Source organism: Passer montanus, unplaced genomic scaffold, assembly GCF_014805655.1.
Source record: "Passer montanus isolate IOZ18808 unplaced genomic scaffold, ASM1480565v1 scaffold7, whole genome shotgun sequence".
Classification (NCBI taxonomy): Eukaryota; Metazoa; Chordata; class Aves; order Passeriformes; family Passeridae; genus Passer; species Passer montanus.
In genome coordinates, this window is record NW_024372147.1 from 3,086,383 (window position 1) to 3,112,311 (window position 25,929).

The 25,929-nt window shown below is 37.8% G+C and overlaps 1 protein-coding gene across 6 annotated transcripts in view; it reads right to left on the reverse strand.

The window, feature by feature from the left end:
* The window catches only part of NTRK2 (neurotrophic receptor tyrosine kinase 2), a 196,596-nt gene that overhangs the window by 115,728 nt on the left and 54,939 nt on the right, over positions 1-25,929 (reverse strand). For 4 of the 6 annotated variants that reach the window (XM_039729678.1, XM_039729679.1, XM_039729682.1 and 1 more), the window contains exons 10-11: positions 25,224-25,324; positions 23,858-23,957 (exon numbers count right to left, since the gene is read on the reverse strand). In XM_039729678.1, the coding sequence (XP_039585612.1) occupies positions 23,858-23,957; positions 25,224-25,324 (201 nt within the window). Of the gene's footprint in view, positions 1-3,658; positions 3,731-23,857; positions 23,958-25,223; positions 25,325-25,929 lie in introns of all 6 variants that reach the window. The other 2 variants (XM_039729683.1, XM_039729680.1) reach the window with 1 other exon arrangement.

Consider the following 25,929-nt stretch of genomic DNA (forward strand, 5'->3'; position numbering starts at 1 on the left):
GCCAAATTCCAGATAGTCCCATTAATATTATGCTACATGAAGATAAACTTCATGATTTCTGTGCATGTCTTCTTCATCCATCTTCTGCAGACTTCTAAGTCTGGGCCAGAGATCACTGCCCCATTTTGATACAACCTTGGCTTAAATATTTCACCCCACAAATTCTCTCTGGACTGAAAACTTAAGATGTTGGTACCATAGGTGATCAGGCCCACACAGCATGTGTTTATGAGATGTTAGTTCTGATTGACAAACCTGGTCTACATCTATGACAAGGCAACACACTTAGTGAATGAGGGAAAGGCTATGGATGTTGTCTGCCTGTACTTTAGTCAAGCCTTTAAAAGCCTTCCCCACAGTACTTTCCTGGAGAAACTGGCTGCCTATGGCTTGGATGAGTGCATGGTTCTCAGGGTTAAAAACCATCTGGATACATGGACCCACAGAGTGTTGGTGAACAGAGTTACTTTCAATTGGTGGCCAGTCACCCACGGCCTTCATCAAGGAAAAAGACAAAAGAGTGAAAGGACGTCTCTAGTTATCTCTTACCTCAAATCCAATGTCACAGAATAGGAAAGAGACAACCTTCGAGTTGCTGTCCACTGAACCTTAGCTAAAATAGTCCTCTGCAGTAACACATGGCCTTTGAGGGTGGTGAAGGATGAGGCACAGGATGTTCCTCCTGAACCTCGAGGCCTACTTTTACATTCCTGAAAAGTCATCTTGAAGTTTTGCATACAATAGTAGGCAGTTTGAAGAATGTGCATTCAGGTCCTGCACCTATTACAAGGCTCCATAAACTTTTTTTTGCCTCCATGGATATTACAGTAAATTGGAATCCCTTCCCAGTGCAGAAGATGGAGAATATTTGTAAGGAAAAATACTGCACAAAACAGTACTAAGTGAAGGAATTTGAATCTTCCAAATCCCATCTACTTGGAACCATAGTGAAAACCACATGCACTTACTCCAGTCTAACCTTGGTTTGCTTTACTCTCTTCTCAGTTTTACATGGACACAAAATGGTTCTCCATTCAAAGAAGCACTCTTCAAAGGATACACCAAGAAAAGGAGAAGAAAAGTGGTCTTGGGATAAGGGAAGATTCCACTCTTCGTATTTATGAATTCCACCTCTTACAGCACCCTTTTGATGCAACAAATCACGTACATTTAATGTGCTAATTCTGCCTATATTACTGCCAAAAAGCCCCACCTGTAGACCCAGGCACTTTACAGTAAAAGTAAACAATTTTACTATGTGATACTATGTAATTATAAATTTAGTTATCATCAAATAAATGAGACATAAATCTGTAAGAGATAACATGTGTTATTGCCATAGCTGCCAGAGCAGGCTATTAGCAAATCAGTGAATAAGACTGTTATCTTATGGCAGGAAATTGCAAGTGAAGTGCATGGATTTACATCTACATCTGGCACACAGGATGCCATATATGTTATATAACTTCGAATTTCTGTCTGAATACTCTTTGTCTGCCAAAGAATGCCAGCTACCACTGATACACTAGGAACAGAAATTTCCAAGGTGTTTAAACAGAAATAGAAATATCCTTTCCCTTTCTTCCTAACTGAAACCCTAACTCCTGTCCTGTTACCAGGTCAAGTAAAACCACTCTCCAGCATATTACTGTCATATAACTTTGTAGAGACAGAACCAGGAAAGGAGTATTTCTATTGCTCAATTGTCTCTGTAGCATTGCTGAGGTGAGCCTTCTGAATTTCCATCTTTCTACACAAAGAATAATATTGTACATGTATTAAGGTTATCAAAATGCTTGATATGCATTTGAAATAATATTTCAAAACAAAGAAGAGAGATTGATACTTTTCTTGGTGACAATTCCCCTAAAGGTGCCTTTTAAGAAAAGCAGAGTCCTCAGTCTTCACAGTCAAATTGACTTTTCAATCAATAAGTAGGCATAAGAATACACCTGACTCTTCTTTGGTCAGGCAATCAGAAGGCCTGCTTTTGGGCTCCAGAAACTAAATGGGTTCCAGCCTGCAACAACTGCAGGTCAGGAGTACAGGAACCTGGCAATGCTTTGGCCATGATGCTGCCAGTGTTGGCCAAGGTGATTTCCTTCACTTCTGCTACAGCCACTGCACAAATAGCAACAGTGCTAACACTTGCTTTCTTTCTTACATAAGACAGGGCTCCCATCTCATCCCCAAGTCCCCAGCCTCCTCCCAAAAGATAAAGGCCACTGTAAACTATAGCTTGAGTGACCCCTTCATACCTGCCTAATCATGTGAATTCAGACACAAAAGACGACACGGAACAGACATATAAGAAGATCCAAACAGTAGTTAACAAGCCAGAACCTCTCTGGTGTAAATGGTATGTGCAAGACTACTTGCTTCCAGGCCCATGTGCTAAGGTAAAGACTTCAAATACAAAAAGGTTCAGGGCACATATTTACAAGTAAATAAAAATATGCAGGGCTGTATCTTCTTTTCTTTTATCCACAGTTATTTAATCTATATTAAAGTAAGTTACTATTTTGACCCAAGACAAACAACACTCTCCTATAAAATGTTCCAATACACTTCAAAGGAGAGCATGTGTCAAAATATTTTTTCAAGTACTTATAGGGCCATCCTACTTGAGGAATGAGGGAGCAGCGAGTTTTAAACCTGTGGACAAAATCTATGCCTTTCCCTATGGGTCAGAGACCATGCCCTCGCCCCATTGGCTTTGATGGCATACTGGTAACCTCAAAGACTGCTGTGCATTGCCCCAAAACGAAGTCAAATTATACAGTATGTGCAAACCACACACTATGACTATTGTCCAGAGAGACCACTTAAAAGATAATACAGAACTAAGTTATTTCTGATTACATGAAGTTAATTGGAAGAGGTGAGTCAGTTATGTGAGATGCATGTTATTATTGCAACTGAATTTATAATTTTCAAAATGATTGTACCAATATTTGTTAGTGTAGGGCCCAGAAGTCTGGCATTTGGCCAACAGTAATTATTTAGGCGTGTTGCCATGAATTACTATTGATGGAACACAAAGCAATTTTTGACATTCTGTCAGAAAAATGCATTAAAGGTACTTGAGAGCTTTTGTGATTTTACTCTTGCCTGGACTGGAAAATAAGATGTTGATTGAATAAATGTTAAAAAACTTTAAAAAAACCCCACCCAAACCACACACAAGCCTAAGTGGAAGCCCAAGATTTGCGGCATCTCCCTGGATACACAGCTAGGTTTGCTTACACCAATAGATTTGTAACAGTTGCTCCACAATGTATTTGTAATGAGCAAACCAGGACAGCAACTTATGCTTTCACATCGTTATTTAGACCATTCCAATTTTTCAAATATTTCAATAGAAAAAAAATACCTTTCAAGTTCTGTTCAAATCCCTGACATTAATTTCCCAGATTCATAAGGGAACATAATATACACCATTAATTATTCACAATTTTGACTGCATGTGTATTTTTTCAACCAGAAATGTATGTATCCATGTATACACAAATATACATAACAGAATACATACATCCTGAAAAAATAACTGAAACATATGTAGTATTTTATAGTGGCATCTGTTCTAAGAATAAATAATTAATCAGCTATATTTAATAACATTCTTTACATGTTAGTCTGAATACCTTTATTATCTCACCTTCATTGTCGCAGTCTTGCAATGAAAGCCATATCTGATCTACCAGACCAACTCCTTTTACTTCACCATGAACTGGAATGGAATGCATTACCATTAATGCAATTAATGTAAAGGGTTTGGACTGCAATTGCCAATGCCACTCATTTTAAAATTTATATTTCTTCATCAATTGCTTTATTTTTCTTTCTACACTGCAGAAGAGAAAACATCCATTGTGATATTTTTAGATTGTTCTTATTTCGCATTTTTCACTCATAACCATCTATAACATAAGACTATCATTATGGGTATTTTTTGGACTGGATTCTACCAGACATAAATTGCACACGTGTTTTAGAGCTATAGAAGCACACATCACTTAAAAATATTAAAAATTGCAAGATCATGCTTTATGATAAGCAGCAAGAAGATATTCTTCAGTCACTTGCCAAATTCTTCTTGGTGTCTATTCTTGGCCTACAAAGACAAACTTGTGGTACTAATGGTTGGCACAAAAGTCAGACTCAAGGCTTGGTCATACTGCATGAAGAATTTTTTTTTACTTGGTTCTTATGATTTTGTCTAGGACTTTTGCTTTTGATGGGTATCACCTGGAGGCAAACCCCTTACTAATTAACATTGAAACAGCTTGTTCAGCACCTGGCGCTACTCCTCACGCCCGGTACTAAAAGTAACCTGTAACCAACTTGTGCTGCCTAAAGCTTCTGCAAGTGCCCCTCTGTTGTGCCAGAGGCCCTGGTGTTCCCTTGCTGAAGGCAGGAGGTACCCATGCAGCTAAACAACAGGTACCCACATCTCCCTGTGTTCTGCTTCAAGGTACCTCAGCATGTGGCTGAGATCACATAAATGTGGACCGAAGAATTGTAAATTCAGTGCTGAGTATTCTTTGCAACATGAAAAAAGATTAACTTCACATGCAAAGGCAGCAGATCTGTAGCCAGCAGACCTGGACATAGGTTACTAATTCAATGTAGGGACAAACATCTAAAAATAAAAAATATATAAAAGCAAATCCCAGCCAAATGGCAATGCTCAATTTAAATAATCTATTTAAATTATACCACTTGAAAATTTGTGTAACTGCACATTTATATATATATGTACACACAAACTCCCTCCAATATATTTCATATGAGTCACTGAAGAGCTTTTTCCTTGGAAATTACATTAACATTAAAAAAACAGCAATAGAAATAGATTTTCTATTACTAGCATTTTATGAACACCATAAAATCAATAGAATATATAAAGAATTTTTTTTAGACCATATTAAATATTATCTCAGTAGAATGAGCAAAGTGAACTGTGGATATTCTTTGACTGATTCAGGATTATGACCAACAACAAATCCAGATCCATCATGTTCAACAAGCACTACTAATTTCATAATATTCTATAATAAAGCTAAGCTTCAGAAGTTTGCTCCTAGAATTATTATGATAACTCTGAACTCTGTCATGACTTTTGAGCTTTATCTTGTCCAGATTTTCCTAAAAGGCAGGAGAAAGCAGAGATGATGGCCTGAATGTTGTTTATTATTTTTCAGCCAACACAAAAATTATACCAGACCAAATGTTTTAGCTCCTGCAAATACATTCAGCTCATCAAGTCAAGTTAACAGATCTTAAATATCACTTTAAAGTCAGAGAATTTAATTTTCAAAAACCAGACACTATAAAGCAGTATGATGTCTTTGTCAGAACTGAAGCATTTAAGGAATGACACACAGCCTTGCTTGCCTTTTGACAAAGCATCAAAACTCTATTTTGGCAGCTTATTCAGAAAGAAAATGCTTGGCTGAAAGAGTACTCTAACAGGATTCTAAACAAAAGATATTAAAATATTTTTCTGTATTTCTGACTGTTTATGATATTTCTCAAAACAGGAAAGATATTTTACAGGAACAAATATTTCCACTGCCATTAAAGGAGCATTGTTTCCTTTGCTGCAATTAAAATACTGGATCTGGTACTTCCCCTAGGATTTACAATATAACTTCAGGAAGTAAGGGTAGTTAATGAGCATGTAACACGTTTACTTAGCCTACACCGAACTTAATTCTAAATAAAGGAAAAGAAATTTATCAAAAATCTAGAAAAAAATGGCAGATAAAAAACCATATTAATATTTTTTAAAATATATATTTCACTTGCAGCTCTGGAAAACAAACTACCAAAACACATTAAGAAGCATCATTGCCCATGCAATGGAAACAACCTTTCCTTTGCAAAGATAGAAAATTTTCTCAAACTCAACTGTATTTTACAAATCTTGCAAAATTAAATAATTGATATATAACTCTGCTTAACAGCTTTCCTGTCCATAATGAAACCACAGTATTACTGGAGATAGGATGGCAGTGGAAAAGCCCCTTTCATGCCTGACATGATGCTGTTTACAAAAGCAGCACCCTTGTAGTTGGATCAGAGCAAAGCCCTCTCCAGTAATAATGCGATTGTCTGTCCGAGTCAAACTACGCTAAGTTATTGATGACAATCTCTAATAAAATAGTAATTAAATCTTTCAAAACACTCCTATGACTGGACAAGGGTTGTGAGAAGGACAGACATCAAGCAGCAGTTCTGACCTTGAAAGAAAACTATTGATTGGATTTTGCCTTGTGAAAGGAAGGAGGGAAAACTGAAACCAACCATTCTGAATCATTAATGAGCTCCCACAGCATGGTCCTTACTCCAGCTTTTTACATATCCATGTGCATTTTTCTTTTGGCTTTTCAAAACTAGCTCATATGCAACCTGTACATGAAAAGAAACTATAAATTCATTTGAGACAACATGAAGACCACCTCTAGATAGCCACTCAAATTTTGTGTGTGTCAGACTGTGTAACACTTAACAACATAAATGTTACATATACTTTTAAATACACACACATATATGTGTGTGAGTGTGTTGAATCATGTTATGTTAATTATGGTAAATGAGTAAAAGATGCTATTAATTGCCTGTGCTACTACTATGTTTTTGTTTGTACCACTGAGACAAACAAAATAATGTGGCTTTCCAGTCTTTTGATAATTCTTTGGAAATTAAAAGTTCCTTAAAGAACTTTGAGCATATCTTTTATGAGGAATTTGGCCCTAAAAAAGGACATGTTTAAGTCGTTGATTTTTAAAGAAAAGCTCTTTATAGAATGAAACAAAATAAAATTACATGGAAAGTTATAATTTGTGTGGCAGGAAAAAATTCAAATAACTGCTGTTTTATATTGATTAGCACTAAAGTGATAGACAGAAGTAAATGGGGAGCAAAAAGCCTACCATTAGATTAAACATAGGAAGGTGTGTGATTATTTTCTCCTTATTTATCTTCAAATTGACTCATCCTCCTTCTTACCAGGTTTTCCCTCCTCAACATATTCCTTAGTTTTTCTTCTATGGCCTCTTTTCCTACAAATGTCTGTCTTCAACAGCTTTTCTTCAGTAGGTCCAGCCACAGCACTATTTACTGTAACACAAAGCACCTTCCTTTGCTCTTGGCTCATCTAGCAGTCCTAAAGAAAATCATCCCCTATTAATGCACTTCTAAACAGAAGTCATAACTTAATTTATAAAACTACTTTTCTACCTTTATTAAACAAATCAACAACATTAAAAATGGGAAACAATTAAGCCAAGATTTCTTTTTAAATGCAATCAAATCAAGTGAACTTGAAGAAAAACATCCAATAGCCAAAAGATCGTTGACTTTAGGAATTTCCTCTTAAAGAGACACAACATGACAAAAAACAGCAAGGTGGAAATATGAAATGATTGTTTTGTTTACCATCCACTACAAGAAGGAAGAAATATGGTGACTCCTGTCCTCACTGTCACACAGCAGTGCATTAGCAGAAGTATACAGGCTGTGACAGCACAAAGGAGTGCACAGTGCTGTCCAAGAGAGTGAATTCACGCGTGAGAGAAATTGGTTACTTTCAAAACATCCATGTGATTAATTTCCCTTTAATTGCCTTTAATTACCAATACTTTCACTGACTAGAGATTAGATATGCCATCTTTATCAAGGATAATATGGTAACATTGACAAAGGTAGGAATTGCTACTACTGGAATTAAATTCAGTTGCCTTCTACACTAATAGGATATAAAAAGTCACCACAGTAACACTGTAGCTTCTTTACTTAATAATTACAGAAATAATGTCATGAGATAATATGCCAGCCATTATCTTACACCAAGTATATAGAGAATTAAAAATTCTATACTGGAATAATTGCATTCAGAAGGAGATTATCCCTCAAGCCCTGAACTCTGAAATACAACACTTCTGCTCACACCATGGAAATACACATTTTTGTATGCTAGCAAAAAAAAAGTCCAAAAAAGATTAAAAGAGCAAAGGTAAGAAACAGTGAGTTATACAATGACACAGACACTCATTAAGTAAGGGGGAAACAGATGGGTACAACACGCGAAGGACAATGCACAAGCCTACTCTATAGCAAAGCCAGAAATAAATGCGCCTTCAGTGCTAGCACAAAACCCCTCTAAGACGACAACACAGTGAGCTCAGCAAGAGCTTTAAAACAGGAATTACATGGTGCTACACAGACAGAGAAGATTCATTCATGTTTCTATCAGCTTACATTTGCGCTCTAGCTCTGTTCCTTAAGATCCAAGCAATGAATGATGTGTTACAATGCTATGAACTGGCAATATCTAAATGCCATATCCAAGGGTCTATAACATCTATTAATTAATTCTTTCTGATAAAACCAGAAAAGAATATTCCTAATTAAAAGACCATTATTAAATGGTCTCATTCCCATTACATTTCAAATTAAAAACCTTCCCATTTTGGTTACATGGTTGTGTTCAGCCCAATGGCTGTTTTTATACAAAATCAAGGCAGAATAAAAGGCAGTAGAACATATCTCCTTAAAAAAAGTTTGCAATCTTGGCTATAACTCCTACAGCCACCTAACTACAGGTCAGAGAGAACCTGTAATGGTTTGCAAATAATGATCTCCATACAATCCTATGTATAAAGTCTTTTGCAGACCAAGGGCAAAATTTTCCCCTTCTATGCATGTTACAAATCTGCTGTCTGTGGAATCTAACACAGTGCTGATTCTGCACTGACAGGTGGCTCCTATTTCCATCAATGGTGTTTGTGGTGCTGAAAAAGCAATAAGACAGGCTAGGGCAAAGAGATTTGTCTCACTGCTGGTTGAACCCTACAGCACCCAACACCATGCCAGAACAAACCATCCTTCTAATTTTACACAGCTGATCCAGAGCTCTAATCAGCTGCTTCTGCATGAACAAGGATTTGCACATGGTGGGTGGGAGAAGCCTCATTTTTTTGCATTCATTATTTTAATTGTACATATTGTACACACTGAAGTTCACTGTATTCATTGAAATAGAGAAAATTCTGGCTGCTGATTGCATTTGTTACTGTACTCTTAGATAGATATGTTCACATCCAATCTTGTGGGTGAATGCCACTGTACAGAGCTTTGCTATCTCAGCTTCCTACCTTTTTGATCCCATAGTGGCTGTAGCAAAAGAAGCACATTTCTTGACCTTGCATTTTTAGTGACATTGATCTGGCCTTGGTTCAAGGTTTAATATTTTAATTTTTCTTTCCTTTTTTTTTTTTTTTTTTTTTTTTGGTTTTCTTAAAAAGGTGTGTTGGAATTCAAGACTATGCAGATTCACTGAGGGGCACCATGACAAACAGGTGACTGCAGGACACTATTAATAACAAAGCAGCAGGACATCACTTACAACAGAAACACAGATGTCTTCCTCTAGTCCCATGATATTATTTTGAAACACAGACAGCTTCTGATATCAAATTCCACACTAGCAAACCAGCCTCACGACCATACAGTTACACTGACTGCAAGAGCTCCATTTCAAGTATGGCAGCCTTTAGAGACAAGAAAAGCTAGCTTCCCAAGCTTTCACTCTGCTGTTACTGAGCTCAGAACAGCTCCTGGGCCCAGTCATGGTGACTGGACAAAGTCTGGCAGTGTTTGCAAAATACTTGTAAATACGCATTTCCAATACCATCTGCACTTAGAAAATGCTCTTACTTTGTTGTTCTGCAATACATTATCAGGCCTCTCACGTCATCAGAGATGATACCCTCCACAACTCTCAATCCTCTGCCCTTAGGGTTTTCTTTTGCTTTCACTCCTTTCTTCATACACTTTCTCACAGATTTTTTTTCCTTCTTCATTTCTCTTCGCAATATCAGGAACCATTTCAAAGCCTGTTTGGGACTTTCCCCAGATAGACAAGAAATCACACTATGCCTGTTTTTGTAGTGCTTCCAACAGAACTGAAGAGAATCCCACCTTCCTCATCACAACCAAGTATGGCATCTTCAATCCCAGCAACTCCTACACAGCTCTGGGCTCCCATCTTAGTCTCTTCATACTCTTCTCTTTGTATTCACAATATTTCCAGTACAAAATTGGAAAAGGGTGTGATTTTTACCTTCTTTGGCTTGTTTTTTCTTAGTTACACAGCACCCTTTTTCCTCTTTCCTCATCACAACTTCAGAAATTCCCTACCTGCACACCTTTTCTAGTCTTCTCACTTGAACCTGAAGTCCTCCTCTTCTGTATTTCCTTGTCTCTGTTTTCACTTCTCCCTCACTCCCTCACTTCTCAGGTCATGTACAATATCAGGCTTGGGCTTTTTTGGTTTTTATTCTGGAAAAAAGTAATCCCATCTGTCTCTAAAGATTTTAACTGTGTTTTTCATTGTGCTCAATGACTGATTTGCAGGAGGTTCACCTGCTCTTATTCTTGGACTTTTGTTCTTCTGACTAGACTCACCTTTGTGTATAACAAAACCCTTACTCATACCATGACAGTTGACCTATGACTTTCACTCTTGACCCATGACAGTTACTTCCTGCTACTTCAAGATATCATTCAGCTTCTGTGCTTAGAGTTTTGCATGATTTACAGTTCAGAACTATTTGTTCAATCAAAACTGCCACACACTACACTTGCTTACAATATAATTATTGAATTCCTTACAGTCTGCCTCAGAAAGGAGAAAATGTAATTTTCTTCATGAAGTAGCAGTCAAGATAGCACTAGTATGTGGAATCTCCAACCACATGTCCTGCCATGTAAGACAGATGAAGCTCTATACAAAGAACTAGAAAATGTTATATTGCAGAAAAGGAAAACTGAATCTGCTTGTTCTGCTTGCAATAATCACGCAAAATCAAGTGAGGTTCATTTTCCATATTTTTCCATCCTAGATCTATCATCTTTTAGACCTTTTCTACATTGTTAGCAACACCTTTTAGTGAAATTAAACAAGATAAATGTGTCAGAACAGCAATCATATTGCTGCACAAAAAATGTGCATCATAAGCAGTGAAGTCATGTAATATTTTAAAAAGTGATATATTTGGTTTTTAAGACTAAACTATGACCATACTGGACAAATTAAAACCATGAAGTTCTGCTAAATGAAGCAGCAAATTATTTTGAGTTACATTTAGGAAGATATTTATCTACATGTAGCTGACTATACACCAAAACAAGAATGCACTAGCACATGTAACCAGTCTGTGTAAAAAGGATTTATCAGTTCAGTCTACAACCTGTGTTGTGTCTACTACTAGGCTCATTCAGTTTTCTTACTGGCACCAGCAAAACACCTTTTGCTGCACCTTTTGTGCTTTACACACACACACCAGCCAGTGGAGTCAGCTGCATCTGAAGTGCAGCTAAGGGCACCCTCTGATATTTCAGTTCTGTAAACTCCCTCTTCCATAAGATTTTTGTAGCTAAGACAGAGAAGAATTGCTTGTCCAGAGCAGGCTCAGAAGAGACCTTATTGCCCGGGGTTCTTCACAGTTACCTTTTTTTAAGTCCTGCCATGTTTGGAATCAGCAATACCACAAACCACTCATATTTCATACCCTATTTAAAAAAGCTACTTACGAATCACTCTAAGATGTCCATTCATGTAGAATCCAGTTACTGTGCCAAGGTTAATTGAGGAGCTAAAGGCCAAGATGAAGTTCCACCTATTCTCTGGGAAGATTTAGTTTCTGATGTTACTTTCTCAGATTTACATGGAAGCTGACATAGTCAACAACAGGACTTCTGCCTGCAGCTCTTCTCTTCCCAAAGAAATCAAAGAAATGCTGACCCCCATCAACCTAAATGTGCCTGATTCCCATCTACATTCACTTACTGGCAGAGCAGTTAATGGTGCCATAACGTAAAAGACCATTCTGGCTCATTGACCTTTTTTTGTAATTTATGAAGGATGTCTCAACTGCATCAACACATTTGGATACCAATGGTGCATTCTATGCAGCCTAGTTCCTCAAAGCCTTCAAAAATACCCCCACTTAGCACATCTACTGCTTCAGTTTAAAACATCAAGATATCTCTTTGAGTAGGTAACAGATACTGAGTTCTGAAGCTGCCACTATAGCTCCTCACATTGAAGCAAACAAATTTGTGGCCAAGTTGTTAAACTGCAAGATTACATCTCAGTTAAAGCATTTCCATAATATTGCTCACAATTCTGATTGCATTTTCAGGAATGGAACGGAGCAGAAAGGTTATCAGTAGTCACACACAATGGAATGCAGTTGGAAAAAGACAGGGTACCTAACTAGCCAACTCTGAAGTACCTAATTAAATTTAAGTAATCTTGAAACCTAGGAGAGCTGAAAGAGGCACTAGAAAACCCTCAGAAGATCTATGCCTTGTTCTTAAAAAGCAAGTAATAAATGACAGGAATTAATTTGGTGTGCATAGAGTATGGGAGCTCAATGGCAAGGATCACTGCCCCAAGGCCAGCTGATGCACATAACAGTGCACATGAACATTCTTTTACTACCAGTGAGACCTACTTCTCGTGGTCAGTGAGAACAGTGCTTAGTTTTACACTTCATCTAGTCATAGCACCTGCTTGTAGAAGCATCGGCTTTACTTAGTAAAAACATTGGCCTGACTGCTGGGAGCAAATTAAAGTTTGTGAAAATGACCTCATGGCCTCAAAACCTAATCACTTAAATGCTAGGTGATTAATACTGAATGCCTACTGTAGCATGAACACTTTTCAGAGAACATGGATGGGCAACAGCCAATTGCACAAAGACTGCAAACACATAGAATCCCTCTTCCTTTAGCACGAGGAGGGTACACACTGTCAGCTCTGAGCTACCACAGACAACACTGGCAGACTGGCAGAAAAAGACAGTCTCATTCTTCTCCCAGCATTATCAACTTCTCACTATTTGAATTTGAAACACTTGGGCCTGAGCCGTACAACTGGACAGACTTATGTCCAAGACTCAGGTATGGCCTGCTTTGCCAAGGAGTGAAAGCAGGAATATTTCCTCTGAATCCTCTGCCTCTGATAGATTATCTGCTGAACTGCACTGTAAGTCAACCATAAGACATTCCAAACTATTCTACTGCTTTTCTAAAATAAAGGCACGTGTACTTATTTTATATTTTTTTTTTACCAAATCAACATGATGCTTAATAAACAGAAAGGAGAGCTTCCCTCCCTCGTCAGCCTTCCTCTGTGCAGTACAGAACACAAGAACAAGCCATGTTGGTCCAATCAAATGAAACATTGTCCTGGGTCGTAAAATATGTGTGTATGCTATGTGCCATCTGTCAGAAGTAGAGCAGTTGTCTTCTGTTAATTGGGAAGTTTACTTTATCTCTTCCACAACCAATCCTCCCTCTCGGGAGATATCTTCTGTTAATGGGCCATTGAGTCTCACTGCATGACTGATAAAATTACATCATCCCATTGTGAGATGCTCTGCCCAGGGGGAGGAACCAAGCATTCTTCCTGGATATAATCTGAGACTTTGAACTACAGACAATCTTTCCCCACTGGATTCCCAGAGGAGCATCTGTCTTCTCCACTGGATTGCCAGAGGAAGAGCAGGCCCACCTACACCACCCGCAGACCTTCAGAGGAAAACTCCACCCTTCTACAGGATCACTGCTTCAACAGAACTACATCTGTCGCTCCAGGAGGACTGCAGCCACCATTTAATCAGGACAGCTACCAATACCCTGACCAGCAGGGTGTCACGTTGTATTCTGATTCTGTCAGTTGTTTCTTTTCTGGTGTTTTTTGTTCTATTGCATTTGTGTTTTTAAAAATTCTCCTAGTAAATAATTGTTATTCCTATTCCTATTCCCATATATTTGCCTGAGAGCCCCTTAATTTCAAAATTATAATAATTCAGAGGAAGGGGGTTTACATTTTTACATTTCAAGGAAGGCTCCTGCCTTCCTTAACAGATAACTGTCTTTTCAAACCAAGACAAACATCTATTGCCCTGCCTCTGACATGAGCCAAAAGCATCTGCCTGAGGGATTGTGTTAGCACAGAACAAGCACATACCAGAACACCTTTGCCACACCACATCACAAAGACTGCATGTGCCAGAGGTGATGCCTTTGTGCTTAATAGCTGTATTGCTGAAACTCACATCTGTTGGGCAGGAACAGGCCCTGTGCCATCCACCTGACTCTCAACCTGCACTCTCAAGGCACCTGGGCTTTACTAAGCCACTGGCAGGTTGCATGATTTCTTGTGATGGCAGTAAAATAGTCTACATTAATGTTTGCCTGCAGCATGCTGGGAGAGGCCACTGCAAAAGCAGATGCAATGCACAGGCTCCAGGCACCATGAAAAGCTGCTACAACACCTGCCTAGCTGGCACAAAAAGCACAGAAAGAGGAATTTAGCAGGGGAGGTTCTCTACTATTCTCCAAAATGACTGACAGCTGTGAGAGCTTACAGGTCTCCAAGATGGCCATAGGCAGAAATATTTTGCTTGTGGTAGTCACAAAGACACAATTTGACCTTCTAATTTGAAGGTTTTAACTTGACTTTCAAACTACTAGCGAGACATTCAACAAACGCACAACTGCATCACAGCCAGCTGAAGACAGAAAACATGGACAGCTCGTAGTGCATATGCCCAAATGCCACAGGAGAAAAAGAGATAACAGTGCAGCTTCAGAAACTGTGTGACAGAACACTGCAAGGGCCCTCTCCAATAAAAGCAAGGGATGTCAACAGGTTCTGGTTCAGACTATTGTGCAAAAAGGAATGTTATTACAAGTTACATTTCTGTTGCTGCCTGTTGCTACAAGTCACAGATATAACTTTCTAAAAGGGCACAAACCTGTCTTGGAAGACCTTTGGTACCAAAAATTTCAGCTGCAGCCACCAGCTCCTATGCCTGAGAGCTCCTGTGTGAAATAAAGGGTTCTGGTAACTCAATTTACTGCTTTTAAAGGAATGTTTTTCTCACAGTTTGAATTACTCACATCTACTGACCAGAACTAAAGTTAAAATTTCTCCTACTTTAAAGGCCATACATGGCATGTCTCCATGTTGGCGCTGGCCCCATCAAATGTGGAGGTAAATTTGTGATCACACTACTCACATGGCTTACAAATGGACTCCTTCCAGCTGCACATGCTTCCACATACGCTTGGCAGAAGAGTTGTGGCAATACAGAAATTGTGCCACAACTGTAGGCTGTCCTCTTCTTATTTATGAAAATGATGCCTTTAAAATCCAAAATAGCTATGAGGGAAAAGGCCTGAGTTCTCAGACATGCCAGCTCTGTAGTACCACACCATCAATATTCAGAGGAGGCAAGAAGCAAAGGGACTAATGGAGGAAGACCACAGTCCTGACTGGCTGGCCAAAGTGCCAAGAAGTGAAGCTTCATGACAAAGAGAATCATAGAACAGTTTGGGCCAGAATGGGTGTTAAATATGGTTTCAACCTGTTTGCCATGGGCAGCCTTCCACTGTTCCACACTGCTCAAAGCCCCACCCAACCTGGTCTTAAACACAGGGATGAAGCATGCACAACTTCTCTGGGCAACATGTTCCAGTGCCTCATCACCCTCAAAGTAAAAAAATTCTTCCCAATATCTAAACTAAACCTACAATCTTTCAGTTAGTTCACATATTTTGTCATCTGTCAGGGAAAGGTGAAGGACCTTTTATAAATACTTCTTTTACTTTTATGTTTACATAACTCCACCTTGTGTTCCAGGGTATTTGGCCACGCCAGACAGTTGAAGGAACAGTGCATTAGCCTTTGACACCATAAATAAAACTGATGTAGGCTAATTAATAGTTACTAGATAGTTTGCCCATTTTACTTCAATGAAGAGAATCCTGTTACATTGCTCCCTCTCTGACCTCTTTTTTAAGAAGCTTCAAAAAAATCAAACAGAACAAATTAGAAAGATTCTCAATCCTGCCCTATATATTTTTTATTTATTTCAAAGACAGATCTCATTTTCCTAAATCAAGTTTCTCAATTGTGATTTTTGTGCAGAATACAAAAGAGGTGTCAGGACAAAACGGACTTTGACAGTAGCACAAAAAGTTCTTTCATTAGGATGACCGTTCCTATGTCACCCATGATCCATATATGGAAGAAAAAAGTCATTATATATAACACACTGTTCTGATCCTTACACTGGGTTATCATCCATCAGAACTGAGGACTGAATGTAAACCTAACATTTAAAGTACAAAAATGTGAAAGGCTGGAACACTGGACACTGTGGGGCAGAGGCAGAGAGGCATACTCATATGACACTAGTGAAGAAGCATTGGGAGGTACAGTATCTCCAGAAAAACAGCAATTGAGAAGAGCTGTGAGTCATTTGGAAAAGATGTGTTTGGTTACCCACAAAGAGAACAATTTGGGGGTTTCACTGGCTGCAGTGAATTAATAGCTAATATACAATGCTGAGCCCAGGTTATAGACATTCTGGAAGATGCTGAACATGCATCAGGGTGTGTGCGTAAAAATGAAATATAAAAAGGACCTATTCGTTCAAATTACAAAATCTTACTTGAACTTTTTCCCAGAACTGAAGTAAAACCTCATGTGTTTCTTTTACTGGATATTAAATAATCTTGACTACCTTTTGTCTTGATTTTTCTTAATTCTTCAAAATTTTTGTACCTCTTCATTTCTTCCTAAGATGCAACAGCAGTGCTGCAGTAATGGTTTTACAGCACTTACTTTTTTTCTGAAAGAAGAAACACTATAAACGTCACCAGCTCACCCTGCTTCGTGCTGAGTGTAAGACTAGACACTTGCCTGTCAGCCTCAGCTGTTCTGTGGAAAGTCAATCCAAGCTGGCCCAGCCTTCAGGAGAAGCCTCTGCTACCAGCCACTTCCACATCAGCCTTTTTCCTGGAGATCACACAGTGGGCCTCATTTCTACCAAGAATACCTTCTATTTATCTACTATTAATGTTCCAAGCAAGAGTGTTTAAGAGCTGCTGGGTTTTCAGCATTAAGTTTTCTAGCATTGCGCCTTGACACCTCCTCAAAGAGGGATCAAAACCAAGCACATATGTAGTTTATAGTAAATGGTGCTTAAACCATTAGAGAACTGGGACAACTCAAAAATTGGAAGGAAGGAAGGAAAATAATATAGTCCAGCTTTGCTGTTCTTTAATTTTCCTCCTTTGTGATTCACTGGTTTCTGTTTCATCTGATGGAACTCTGATTCTTTAGTCTTATCACTGGTAAACTTCCCATTATCATGATCTACCTTCTCTCCACTTTCCATTCTTCTCATCCTTATTTCCTCCAATATCCCAACTTATTTCTTTCTAAAATTCTGCATGGGCTAAACCACCATTTGCCCTCACAAAGTAACACATTTCCAAAATAGCATTACAAAATAGTATGGGCAAAAAGTTCATACACAAGCAGGTGGGAATTCATCCTTTGTACATAAAAAAAAAAAAAAAAAAAAAAAAAAAAAAAAAAAAAAAAAAAAAAACCACAAAGGAGAAACTGTAAAATAAAGACCTGTAAAGCAAATGTGGATGTAGACTGAACATGGGGTTGGGACTCTGCAGATTAAACTATAGAACTATTTTATTCTTTCACTACCTTGAACTAGGAGCTCTGCTATTTCTCTGTGCTTCAGCCCATACCAAGGTAGAACCTCAGAGAGCACAATTTTCAGCTCTCCTCAATTCTACTGTATCCATGTTTTCTCTTCAATCTCTTTGCATTTCATCTGTAAGCTGTCCTCTACTCAGCATCTCCCCAGTTCTCCGTTTCACTTTATGCACACCACATACACGCATATTCCTTCATCCCATCTCCTGCTTGTATACTCTTTTAGGGGGAGGGGGAATAAGATACAACAGGTACTTGTTTACACTTGCTTTCCTTATTTTTCACTTTAATGGCCATGAGGTCTCAGATAATTTTTCTTCATTCATAATATCAGTGTTAATAATACCACCATAGTAGTCTGAATCAGATAAAGCTCTAAGCAAGCTAGTAACTTCTTTTCTCCCTCAATCATTACAACTGAGTTTACATTTTGCAATCAAAGAGTCAAATGCACCACTGCATCATTAAAAATTCCCCAGTTCAGATCTGAGATGTCTTCATAAATCTTCATAAATATGTGGCATCATCTACTTGTTTGTTCCCAATACAGAAACAGCTAAATTCTTCTACGGTATCTTGCACTTTAGGATTAGACTCAGAAAACCTAATAGCAGACCAAAACAGACAACTGAGACCTAGATATCAAATTTTATATGAATAAGAACAATGGAACTCTAAAAATGTCTAACAGTATACTCTAATAGGGTGACACAGACCCACACCAATGCAATAAATAGTGCTCTTTTTTTTTTTTCTTACTGAAACACAAGAGAATGGTAACTTAAATATTTTAAGACTTTTATAAAATCCTTTACACAAAATTACCTTTATGGATCAGTTAATATAAACTCTTAATCTTTGATCCACTTATAGCAATTTACTTCTTCAAAGTAAGGTACTTAGAAGCATTAACAACTCTATTTTTCAAACATTCATGTGGTAAAGCAATATTACAGTCCCCATTAACAAGTGATGCACCTAAAACAGACAATTTGTATGATTGAGCCATGACTACAAGGACTGGAATGTCACTGTAAAACAATTAAAAAACCTCCTAGTGTGTGGTTCAGATGAGCAATATCATCATTGCCTTTACATTCTCTACTCACTAAAAATACTGCAGATTTGAGCACATTCATTTTGCTCTACATATGATCTTACAACACTGACTCACATGAATCGATCCCTCTTTTATATTCTGCTCATTGACTAAGTAATGGAATGTTCTAAAGATATTAAAGGATCGACACCCACAGAATTGGCATTTGAGTAGGTACAACACAGCACAAAATCACTTCTATAGGTAAAAGTGGAAACTCAAAAACTCAGTATTTCAGTGCCTTGCTGAAAGTCAAGCAGAAGATGTGTTCCCAACTACAAACTTGATCTTTTTTAATGATTTGTCTGAAAAAGCAAAATTGTAGCCATTACTGCTACAAGCTTAGTGCATACCAATTTGAATATTAGGTCATACTTGTCAAACTGTAGATCATTTCATTTTGTAATTGTTTTAGAATTAAAAGTCAAAGAAGTATTTTTATTTTAACTGAATTTCACTTTTCTCCTACTCTATAAGCTTTTTGCTTAAGCAAAACATGTGATGCAAATGTTAATAATAAACATAAAAACTCTCCCTTTTCCCAGATCAATACTTCAAACTACTCAGTCATCTAAACACTCAAAAATCCTAATTCTTCAATCATCACTGTGAATGAAAGAGAGGGGTTTTTTTAAGTCCCTTGCAATCAGCCCCTCTCCAACAAGGTGAAGTAATGGAAAATATATTAAAGCAGAAAAAACAATAACCATTTGCTATATGCTTACAGACAAGTAAGACACAAAAGATCTTTCCTGATAGCCCTTAAGTAACAGATTCCAATACAGCCAAATGAATATGCAAAAGTCTCAGACAGAATGGTAAGGCATTCTACTTTCATCTGGATTGTATTTAGTCATGTAAATGTGTTTGGTGGGTAAATGAGAGTTAAAGTCAGTAATTATGTTATGTCATTGTGTCAGAAAGACAACTCTGCTTTTTAAGGAGACTCTTACCATGCTTTTTAGTGTTTCTTACCCAAACTGAAATACGATAAGACAACTGAGAAATATGCTGGGACTGAAATAAATTCCAAGCTGCCTTCCCCTGTACTGTCTTTTGGACCAAAGCTCAAAAAGTTACAAGAGGTTAGGAGCAAATAAAATATAGTGAACTGTGATACATTGAAAAGAAGAAGTATTTTGGAACTATTTTCCAAAGAGTGTGCTTCTGTTGGAATAACCAATGCTTTTATTTAAAAGGTTTTCAAGGATGTTCATTGCCCAACACATACATTACAAAGATCACTTGAGAGAAAAAGCTATCAAGAAGCAGGAGAAAATACCCTGTTTAGATTTTGGCAGGCAAAATCAATGGATGTGTTCCTGAGTTTTAATCAGCTTGATGAAAGAGAACAGCACTGTCATTGACCATCCAAATTTTAAACTTAATCAAAAAAACTTGACAAGCAGCTAGCAAGAACTTTAAGGAAAGATAGTATTTTTGGGTGTTTGTCCTAAAAGACATTCTCTCCCAGATCAACCACACAATCTCATTACCTAATCACAGAAAGGTAAATTCTGTGATTAGCCTGACTGGCACAGACTTGCAAGGCTTCAAATAGAGGGGAAGAATTCATAGTCAGGACATATGTTTAGATACAGGAGGTAGTTCAGAGAGTGCTTGAGGAAGAAGAAGCACCTTTCAAAGCATGACATGCAAGCCCACAGACACAAGAAGACAGCTGGCATTGCCTAAATACAATATAAATTTCAGACTCTTTTTTTCCCTTATCTTTGCATGCAGCTCAAGGCACTGACAGACACTTCATATGAACCTATGGAAAAAAAAAATCCCTCTCACCCAACATGGAACAAGTACACACGTTTCCCTCTACTTCTGTCAGTTTCTATCTGTTAACTTAAAAGACAGAAGACACTGGTTTGGGTGAGAGTGGCTTCTCTTTCCTTTCTGACTTTGGTAAAACCTACACAAACTCCATTTATCTCTATCAGTAAAGCTGCCGTGATAATACTCTTTTCCATGACTATCCACCTCCAGATTCCCAGGAAGCAGGGAGTACCACGGATGGTCTTGTCACTGGAATAGGAACAGTTGATATAATCAAAAATGTTTTCATCCTTTTAACTGAATAATGCTATTTTGAATTTTGTCCACTAATTTATCTTCCACCAGTTTTCTTCATACTTTCCTTCATGCTTACTGGGATGAGTAACATCTGCAAACTGTGTTTTGGGCTGGTTATGCTGCAAACCATTTGGTTCCTTCCATCATTATTCAACATGCAAAGTAGAATAAAACAGGATTAGAATTACTCTTCCACAAATCCTCTCAGGGAGTTCACAAATGCTCCTTTGTCCTCTCTACTCCAGTTCCCTTCTTAGTTTTCAGTTTCATAAGCTGGTTAGATGGAGTCAGAAATAAACACAAAACAGTAAGAGCTGTCTTGGCAGCCTCCAGTGAATTCCCACCATAAGCATTTTCACATCCCACAGCAAGCAAGCAAGAAAGCAAGCCAAGGTGTTTCGTAAGAGCAACCCACAAGTCTTAACAAACACATTTAGGAAATTAAATGAAGCTTTCACCATTTATGCTACAGCATCTTGCAAGGTTCTAAAAACCTCACCTCCAGATCCAAGCAACAAAAAACAGCTTTTCATACAAAGCTGTTGTCACTAGGTTCTGTATAAGGTGTTTAAAATGTACACAAGCAGCAAAATAGAGAATTATATTTCACCAATTATTCTGATGAATTTTGCTATGGAAGTCTGAAGTCTAGCACAACATGAGAGTTTTTTGTACTAACCCTATTTTAAGACTCCTTTAGCACAGACCACAGATCTGTTCTGTACTAATACTGTTCCTAAAGTCAATCATTAGAAACTGCTATCTCCCCTAGCTCTGAAAGACAGAATAAAAAGAATTAAGGCAAGAATTAAAACTACTGCTTCATACAGTACAATCCAACTTCAATCAGAATACAGAAGATCCTAAACCGAATGTTTCCAAGTGCTTACTTTGTCCTCCTAACTTCTAAAAACTCTCTATTACTACAGTTTGGAAAGGTAACCGAGTAAAATTAACATACCCCAAGTTATTCTTTTACCTTAGATATACCAAATGAATAGAGAAAAGTAAGAAAATAGGGCTAATTTATTTTTACACAACTCCTCAACAGACTTTGATGACATATTGATCAGTTCTGCCAGAGAACTGGAAGTTCCTAGAGGCACTAGTGCTCTCTAACACATAGACTGGAAGCTGTTCTGCTCCATACAGTACTGGAAAGAAGACCTCAAGATGAGCTCTGTGGCAGCCTCAGCACATGCAGTGCTTCCAGGTATGGGTAGCTCTGACACAGCCACAGCTCAGACACACCTGCCTGATCCACATCTCTTTCTGGGGACTTGGCAACTGTCAGTCCCACACTCTAACCGTGCTCAAGCTCTTCAAGTCTAAGAAGTAAGCAGATGATGCCCATATAAAAGATGGGATAAACTGACATTTAAAAGTAGGAGGCATAGAACAATGTCTACAGAAGCTGCAGATGCCTGCTCAGAACCCAAATGACATGAAAATGTCATCCCTTACATAAAGATATTTCCTGCAGGACACACAGTTATGTTAGCCTATATACACTCTTCTTTTTCTGGTTTTCAATGGAAAATTTTTCCAAATACATGAAAAATAGAATTAGTGACAGTTTGACTGCTGCAATTACTGAATGGTTACTTTGTTTTTCCAAATTGCTTGCTGAGGGTGTGCAGACATTTAATGACAGGGTATCTGAGTGACCATGTTGTGTTCTCTGAACATAACAGAAAAAAGAAGCATAGCCTATTGTGCATTTCTGCCGGATGTAACTAAGGAAGTTATTTCTTATGAATACAAAAATCATCATTAATTTTGAAGAGGATTTTAAAATTTTGTTTTATAAATGTCTTCCATGGAAAACTGGAATTTAGCTCCTTTCCATTTCCCCACTGAGACTGTTTATAAAACTACCACTATAGCACCCTCTCAGGATATTTCACATTGACTGTTCTTTTCTAATGCTACCCCAAACAACAGAGACATATTGGAAGGAGGTGAGAGACAAGATTACCATCCCAGCAGTTGATCTGCACCGACTATGTTTCTGTTCTGCTGAAATTGCATTTGTTCCAGGAAATCTACTCTAAACAGAATACAGGAACACAAAATATAGAGTAGATATCTCTGACAGGAGCACTTACCAAGAGCATGTAATCATTACCAAAATATACATCCAAGAGGTAGTGTTTTATAATAAGCACAATTTAGAAGAAGGACATGAGATAAACAGGAGTCTACCAAAAGATTACTTACCATGTTCTCCACAGACCCTCATCTACATATCTTAAGAAAAAAATGCTCATCGCCTTTAGCATACAGCAAAGCATCTTCTAGGTCTCTCAGCAAGACAGCACATTGGGTTTTTTTTATTTCTTTTTAAAATTTTCTCTCTTTTTAGTTTTAGATACAAATTCACCCACATCATCAGACACAGACTGATGATATTAGTAAAAGAATATAGTAACAGAATTGTTGCAGGTTACACATACCTCCATTGTGTTACACATACCTCCACCTGGCTGTAAAATACATAAATGAATAAATGAAGGGCTGAGATTTCCCCCTCTACAGGGACATGGGTACTTGTGACTCTCTCCAGATGCTGCTCCCCAAGAAGCACATGAAAATTCATCTCTCAGAAAGCACCACTATGACAGGATCCACTGCAAATGCACCTTCTGCTCTCATTTTTGCTTCCCCATCACCTTAATGGAACTGTGTAGTACTGCCTAAACTTCCTCTTACATACAGCATAGATTCTCATCAATCAAACTTGAGTTTAAACTTGTGAATAAATTTTGTTTCCTATCTTCTTCCTACATACACTGACTTGAGAAATATTTTACTCCAGGAATTGCCTCAGGGGGTTTTGCTGCGGCAGAAATTGTATTTATCCTAAAAAGAAAACAGAAGTTTTTGATCCAAAATCCTACACTGCCTGCATCTACCTCTTTCCTTACTTACCTGATGAATAATCAAAATATTAAATGTCGTGGAATTTAATGTAGCTATTTTGACTGTTCCTGGCTCAGCAGACTACAATGTCAGTTCATACAACCCACAAGAATTCTGGAACATGTAAAACCAACCCTGCTTACCTTTCATCCCAAACTTAGAATGTCTTCCAAACTTCAGAATAATGAGGGTTATTACTAAGCCTGTGCACACCAGTGCTGCAATTCCCACAACAACGTACACCTAAAACAAGAGAGGATGAAAACAGACCTGTTTGTTTTGGTTTTGTGTCTTGAAAGACATCCAGCATACATTCCTATCAATCCAGTTATGAAAAGAGATTAATTTCAACTGGGAAACAATTGTATTGAGATCAAAGAGTACAAAAAACAAACCCTTGTTGAGGTTTCTTCTATTCTGCAGAGAACACAGATTCAGACACTTATGAGAATTTTTTAAGATCCTACACATTCAAGTCAGGTGGGAGGGAGTGTACATCACCCTTTTCCCTTCCAGCAGAGTGGCATGTTACAAGAAAACACATAAGAGCAGCACATAGGAAAAAAGAATTTACTGTGGGGATGTTTGAATACCCATATAAATTACCTAGAGTGGCTGTGAAGGAGCCATCACTGGAAATACCAAAACCAGAGAGGACACAACCATAAAGAACCATGCAGGCCCTACTTTTATCAGGGGAGCTTGGACCAGTGGACTTCCACAGTTTCCACCTTTACCACCTTGGCAGTTCAACTCTACTATCAGATGAGACAAGATTGTCTTGGATCCTCCCAGTCTTTAGCACATTGTCCCAATGACAGTCTGCTCTCTGACTCATGAATGCACACTCCCCTCTGCTTGCTGTTTTACAGAGACACTGATGGAGGGAGGCTGCAGTGTCAACCAGGCTGGTAACCCACTATCAGTTTCCAACATTTCAGTTCAGGACAGCATGAGAGGCAAGGCAGCAAATTAGGAAGCCTATCAGTTCAGCCACTTGCACTAAAATCTATCACAAGCCATTTCACAAAAAACATACAAGAAATCATGTCTTAAAACATACAGTTAGATTTTGAAAATTCATTGCAGCATATCACCTCTCTAACACCTCTAGGTGACTCCAGGATGGGTATTCAACCAACAATCTTCAAATAATCTTGGAGGTCTTTGTTTTGTAAATGAAGATTTGCTCTCCTTGACTAAAAATTAGATGCAAACTTTTAGGCTAAAAAAATGAAAGTTTCATTTTTCAGAAAAGCAAGACACAAACCAGCAGTTTTACTTGAACTGAAAAGTGATTCACTCATTTAAAAAAAATGGGGGAATGACAAGAGTGGGGAGCACTGATTTTATTTCTCATCCTTTTTTTCCTGAATTTTGACCACAACATAGTAACAGCTATAGTTTTCTTATAGGCCAGAGTCTTATTATAGCGTCTGCAATTCTGTAAGTTGTACAACCAAAAAGTCCACAACTAATCACAGATCAAGAAACAATGCATATACTTACAGTGATGCTATCTTCATTCTCTTTGTTGGAAACATCCGTTGAAGTGATTTGATTACTGTTATTTGTGGCATCTCCAAGATCATTAGGTGTGGTTTCATACTCTTAAGAAAGGAAAAAGTATTGCTTTTACAACTTCATAACTTTGATTGGAAAATGTTTTTCCATATTATTTCTGCTCTTTAAAATGGTAAGGCCACTATAAACTTGAGGAATTTCAGCTCTTTGGACACAATTCATGATTGCTAAAGAAGCTGAAATGTTTTGGGAGGAATCACTGTGGCATGTAATTGAACAAATGTGCTGAGACTGACAAACATGAAAAAAACCAGCAATATACATCATAATGAGTATCCCTACTGGAAACACTAGAGTTAAATGAGAACTCCATCCACAGAGCTATTTTTATGTGCTTCTGACTTCCCATTAAAAATGAAAGACTGCCCTCTACAATGAACTTCACCGGCCTTGTATTCACTCAAATATAGGACAGTCTTAGAAAATAGCTTGAGCACTTTTGTTTTGCTGAGAAGAACTTGGCAGATGGGTTTCAAGCCATCTTACTAATATAAAATGTGAAAAAGTTGTTTTCATTTGTTTAATAAAATTTTTTTTTAAAAACATCTTATAAGCATAGAGGTTACGGTTTATCATTGCTATCATACTGATAAACCTTTAAAAATTAAAGTGCCTGAGATGGTATGAAGAA